General features: G+C 42.4%; 1 protein-coding gene across 1 annotated transcript in view; it reads left to right on the forward strand.

Moving 5' to 3' along the window:
- The window catches only part of CCDC178 (coiled-coil domain containing 178), a 477,152-nt gene that overhangs the window by 123,383 nt on the left and 347,104 nt on the right, over window positions 1-6,665 (forward strand). Inside the window, exon 12 of the mRNA XM_004386900.1 lies at window positions 2,146-2,329. Coding sequence (XP_004386957.1) covers window positions 2,146-2,329 — 184 coding nt within the window. The remainder of the gene's footprint in view (window positions 1-2,145; window positions 2,330-6,665) is intronic.

A 6,665-nucleotide genomic window follows, 5' to 3' on the forward strand; every position in this document is an offset into this window, starting at 1 on the left:
GTTTTGATTTTGTCCCTTTCTTCTTTTTTGATGTGTGCATCTATTGCTATAAATTGTCCTCTGAGGACTGCCTTTGCTGTGTCCCAAATGTTTTGGTATGATGTGTTTTCATTCTCGTTTGATTCTAAGAATTTTTTTGATTGCATCTCTGATTTCTTCTATTACCCAGTGGTTTGTAAGCAGGGTGTTATTCAGTTTCGTCTAATTTCTATCTAACTTTCTAAAATATTATTGAAACGTAGTAAATTCTTTATGTAAGTAAACTATCATGTTAACATGGCTAAATGATAAAAATGTTAATTTCTCATCACAAATAATACATAAGTTAGAGGAGCATTGCTTTGTTTGCAATATACTGAAACCCCTTGCAGTAGAAAGCAGCATCTGAAATATCTATTCCCATTGCTGACACACAATGTGCTTTTAAAATATTTTCAGATAATTCCAATTCATGCCAATTGATTTTTTAATATGACTCAAGATTTTTCCTGCACATATTTTTGTTTAAAATGTGTTGAAACTTGGGGACACATATCTAATATGTTTTGATATAAATATGAATCAAAAATACTGTGTTGGGAGATAAACACATTCAGTGAATTGGGGACTTTAAAAATAAAGAGGTGTCACTTCTACTTGGAAAATGTTAACTGGGAAAAGTGCAACAGGATACTCCTGTCGGTTCTTCTGCGTGTTTTGGATGTGTGTCTGTTCTTGTTTCTACATCATCCTTACCTCATTCTCAAAATAGGCAATACTAAAGGATCAGTGTAGCTCATCTTCAGTTGTATCTACTCTTTGCTGTTACCCATCAGCTGGTTTGGACATACTAATTTAATCTTATTTGTATGCTGTTAAACAAGAGTTACTTGTCCACATTCACTCTCATTATACCCCCTGGGGAGCCCTGGTGGCACAGTGGTTAAGAGCTTGGCTGCTAATCAAAAGCTCAGCAGTTTGAATCCACCAGCTGCTCCTTGGAAGCCCTATGGGTGTCCTACAGGGTCACTATGAGTCAGAATTGACTTGAGGGCAATGGGTCTTTTTGTTTGCTTGTTTGTTTTATACCCCCTTGAGCAGTGTTACTCCAGGTGTGGTCTGTAGCCAGGCATCAACATCACCTGGGGCCTGTTAGAAATGCATTCTCAGGCCCATCCCACATCCATTGAGTCCTATCCCAAGGGTGCAGCCTAGGAATCTGTGATTTAAAGACCTCTCCCCATAATTCTTATGCACACTTAAGCTTGAGAAACACTTCTCAAGTCAATATAGTTCTTATCCTGGTTGCATATTAGAATCACCTAGGTGTTTAAAAAATGTGGAATAAAATGCAGGACCTTCACCCCAGACCACTTAAATGAGAATTTTTGGAGGTGAAGTCTTGTCTGGAAACATTTTGATTGCCACAACTGAGACAGTGCTACTGACATCTTGTGGGTAGAGGCCAGGATGCAGCTAGACATCTTACAATGCACAGGATAGCCCTTACAACAAAGAATTATTTGATCCATAATGCTGACATCATGCTTGGTAAAGTAGAGGGTCAGCGAAAAAGAGGAAAACCCTCAAAGATATGGATTGACACAGTGGCTGCAACAATGGGCTAAAGAATAACGATTATGAGGGTGATGCAGGACTGGGCAATGTTTAGTTCTGTTATACAAAGGGTCACTATGAGTTGGAAGTGACTATATGGCACCTAACAACAACAGCAACAATGCCAATTGTACTGAAATTGAGAATCCCTTCTCTAGTGCATGCTTTGGTTTTAGTCTAACTCTTCCATTCCAAGTGTTCTCCAGTAAGAACACCTCCATGGAGGTCCAAGAGGTAGGTGAAAGGAGGACAGAAGGGAATTTGAATGTTCTAAATGCTAAGCACCAGGGCTCCCCAGATCTTTCTTACTGCTGTTCTTAACTTTCTGACCTTGGGCACAGCCTGACAATTAGGGGTAACCAACAGGAGAAGCAGAAAAAGAAATGGAGTCTCGGGGTATAGCATTTTCTGCATTCAAGGTTTAGCTACATATCTGAGTATTTTGTATTTTTGGCAACAAAAAATATGATCTTATTCCTTTTTTACCATTATTAAATATACTTGTCTCTTTTGAATAATCATATCAATGTTTTTGCTTTATTTTTACAGTATAAAGAAAAAAGCAGAACATGAGACTGAAATCCAAAGTTTGTTGAAACTGAAGGCACAAAATAATGAATTGCTTAAACAGCTATACAGGGAAGCTTATCAAATTGGTGCTGTTTTCCACCTCACCAAATTTAAAACAGATGAATTGGACGGGAAAATTGCAGAAGTGAGAAGAAAATTCAAGGTTATGTATCTTTGTGTTCTTAGTTCTGGGGAAAAGAATTAACCTGAATTTTATTGATGTAATCTTGATAGTTAGATTTTGATTTAAAGGATGATAATCTTCTTTCAAAAAATCTCTCGTCTGATAAATCAAGAAGAAAATCACCTCTCTCTAAGGCCAAGCCTGAATGGAAAAGAGTGAAGGGTCAATGAAGGTATCATCATTTACTTATGTGGCCACTTTACAATGTATTTTAATTTTTCTGTTGACAGGATATTCTTGGTATTATTCACATGTTTGCCCCATAGATGTCACAACCTACATTTAATTCTTTAGACTTAATTATTTCCATTACCTGAGTCAGACCCTCAGTGACAGGCATTTGGATCAGGGAAGATTTATGGGTGACTTGATAGATAGGGGCCAGCAAGTAATGGAGGTGGAGAATGTGTTGGTACCAGAATCCAAACATTCCTACCAAGTGTTGGGCTTCTGATAGTGATGCTGATAGCGATGTGGGAGGTTGGAGCGCTAGGAGCATGTCTTTTACTGGACTGAGAATAATTTGCTCTTCTTAGTTCCAAATGTAGCCTCAGAATTTAACAGGCTTGGATGGGTCTTGTACCTTATGTGGGACTACTGCCAGTTCCCTCTCAGCAAGGTGTTTACTCACTGTTGTGATGTCCTGTGAGACAGTCTTGGTCAGGTCCAGTGAGGAGCTGTGCAAAATTCAAGTTTCTGTTGCAAGTGTGGAGGAGGTGTTTAGATTCTGTCTGGAAAACCCATATTCAATTGCAGGGCTATTTACCTAGGCAACTAGAGGAGCCCCAGTGGTGCAGTGGTTAAGCACTCAACTGCTAACTGAAAGGTCAGTGGTTTGAGCCCACCTGCTACTCCATGGAAGAAAGATGTGGCAGTCTGCTTCTGTAAAGATTACAGCCTTGAAACCCTATGAGGCAGTTCTACTTTGTCCTATAGGGTTGCTATGAATCAGAATCGACTCAATGGCAAAGGGTTTGGTTTGGTTTAGGCAACTGGGGAAAGGTATGCTGTTGACCTACAAATGGGAAGATGAATTGTGGATGATTTTATTTTCACTGAATAGAACATGTTAGCCAAGTCAATAATGCCAAACTACTTACCTATGCTATTCTGAATGTCATCAATTAAGGCAATGGTATTTGGTAGAGGTGTTCTAATAAAGCAAATAGCTCTATTTAATTCCAGTCTATAGTTATCCTCCGCTCATCAGTAGCAGCTTTAAGCACAGGTCATACTGGGGAATTGAAAGGCGAGACAGTAGGGCTCAATACTTCTTCTTTAAGTCAGCTATGACAGGTTGTGGTCCTTCAATGCCTTGCATTAGCCTGTGCTATGGCATATTTGCTACCATTTCTGATAGGGGACGGTTAACTGGTTTCCACCAGCATCGCCCACCAACAGCATAAAAGCTTTAGGCTTGTTCCCTGAGGTGAGGTTCCCTGTAGATTGAAGAAGTCCATTTCAATAATGGTAAAAGGGATAGTCTCAGGGGAACAAACAGAACAGAAGCATATTTTAGCAAAATGGGGCCAATTTTAATACTTAAGCAGGTGTCTTAGGCTGGGTTCTCTAGAGAAGCAAAACCAGTAAAGTATATAAATATATATATAGAGAGAGATTTATATCAAGGAAACAGGTCATGCAATTGTAGAGGCTAGAACATCGCAAGTCTGTGGATCAAGGTAGAGGCCTCTCCCAAGTCACGCAGCCACAGAAGCTGGCAAGCCCAAAATTGGCAAGCCCAAGTTCAGCAGATAAGCTGACAGCTCAAGTCCCAAGAACCGGAGATGAGATGACAGGAGGCAGCCACAGGATCGAGAGAGAGTAAAAAACCAGAATGTCTGCTTATATTCAGATGTGGGCCACACCCCCAAGGAGACTCCCTTTCATCTGATTGGCTACTCACAGTATATTCAGTCATGGGAGTGAGCACATTAAAACACTGAGATTCATGGCCCAGCCAAGTTGACACACAATCTTAACCACCACAGTCCACCCCTTGTCAACTTGGCACATGTACACATCTCCTTAAACCATACATAATCTCTGAATAAAGACAGGTAGAAAGTCATACTTGTGCCTAACATGATACAACTAACACGTGTACAATCGAAAATGCTCTAGCTCTGTTTACAGCTTATATTTTATAAGTGAAGGAAACAAAAATATTTGATGCACACATACAAAGCAGAAATACTCATAACAATTACAGTCCCCACTTCCGCAACTGGTCACGTGGCCATAACTGGTATTTAGAACTACCTTCTTCCACTACCCATTCTGTATTTCCTTTGCCCTCAGCAAGCACCTTGGCTGGTCATGGTTCTTTGCCTGGTGGGGTGACTCAAACCTTCATTCCTGAAGTGTCTGGATCATAAGTAGGTATGTCCAAATTAGGTTGCTGTAGTTTTCCACTGACTTTAATCACAGGGCATGGTAGTACTAAGAGACGCCCTAAGGAATCTCCTGTATTCCAGACATATTCTTCTTTGCCTCCATTATGTAATATCAATCTGATTTCCTCTTGGTAATCAGGATCAATCACACCAGCCAGTATGGTAACTCCCTTCTTTGCCTGTTGAGCCAGAGGCATAAGGAGCCCAAAGTGGCCAGGTGGCAGTCTTAACTTCCAGTTCAATGGAATCGGTGATGTGTCTCCAGGTGGGAGCATTCCTCCCTTTGGAACTAAGACCTCTAGGCCTGCAGAGCATAAGGTCGAAGGGACAGGAAGCAAAAATCTTGCAAGTGGGTCACTAGGGGTAATAGTGAGTGGTGCCACTCCCATTTCCACCCCTTGATTCCTGGACCCATGAATCCTGGCCATGGGAGAAACAGCACCATATATTGGACGCTGGTTTAAAGCATATACAGCCTCCTGGAGAACATTGCCCCAACCCTCCAAGGTATTGCCACCAAGCTGGTGCTGTAATTGTGTCTTTAGAAGGCCATTCCATCGTTCTATCAAGCCAGCTGCTTCAGGATGATGGGGAACATGGTAAGACCAGTGAATTCCATGAGCATGGGACCATTGCCACACTTCATTTGCTGTGAAGTGAGTCCCTTGATCTGAGGCAATGCTGTGTGGGATACCATGACTGTGGATAAGGCATTCTGTAAGTCCATGGATGGTAGTTTTGGCAGAAGCATTGCGTGCAGGGAAGGTAAATCCGTATCCAGAGTAAGTGTCTATTCCAGTGAAGAGAAAACGCTGCCCTTTCCATAATGGAAGTAGTCCAGTGTAATCAACTTGCCACCAGGTTGCTGGCTGATCACCTCAAGGGATGGTGCCACATCGGGGACTCATTGTTGGTTTCTGCTGCTGGCAGATTAGGCACTCAGCAGTGGCTGTAGCCAAGTCAGCCTTGGTGAGTGGAAGTCCATGCTGCTGGGCCCATCCATAACCTCCATCCCTGCCACCATGGCCACTTTGTTCATGAGCCCATTGAGCAATGATGGGAGTAGCTGGGGAAAGAGGATGACTGGTTTCCATGGAATGCGTCATCCTATCCACTTGATTGTTAAAATCATCTGCTGCTGAGGTCACCCTTTGGTGAGCATTCACATGAGACACAAATATCTTCACTTCTTTAGCCCATTCAGAGAGGTCTATCCAAATACCTCTTCCACATAAATCCTTGTCTCCAATTTTCCAATCATGTTCCTTCCAAGTTCCTGACCATCCAGCCAAACCATTGGCCACAGCCCATGAATCAGTATATAATTGCACATCTGGCCATTTCTCCTTCCAAGCAAAGTGAACAACCAGGTACACTGCTCGAAGTTCTGCCCATTGAGAGGATTTCCCTTCACCACTGCCCTTCAGGGAGGTCCCAGAAAGGGGCTATAATGCTGCCGCTGTCCACTTTCGAGTGGTACCTGCATATCGCGCAGAACCATCTGTAAACCAGGCACGAGTTTTCTCTTCCTCAGTCAACTGATCATAAGGAACTCCCCATGAGGCCATAGGTGCAGACTGGGAGATGGAAGGTAATGTAACAGGAGTTGAGACCATGGGCATTTGGCCACTTCCTCATGCAACTTACTTGTGCCTTCGGGTCCTGCTCGGGCCTGATCTCGAATATACCACTTCCATTTAATGATGGAGTGCTGCTGTGAACATCCAACTTTATGGTTCTGTGGGTCAGACAACACCCAGTTCATGATAGGCAGCTCAGGCCTCATGGTGACTTGGTGTCCCATGGTTAAGCGTTCAGTCTCTACTAAGGCCCAGTAACAAGCCAAAAGTTGTTTCTCAAAAGGAGAGTAGTTATCTGCAGAGGATGGCAGAACTTTGCTCCAAAATCCTAAGGGTCTG

Source organism: Trichechus manatus, unplaced genomic scaffold, assembly GCF_000243295.1.
Source record: "Trichechus manatus latirostris isolate Lorelei unplaced genomic scaffold, TriManLat1.0 scaffold00175, whole genome shotgun sequence".
Lineage (NCBI taxonomy): Eukaryota > Metazoa > Chordata > Mammalia > Sirenia > Trichechidae > Trichechus > Trichechus manatus.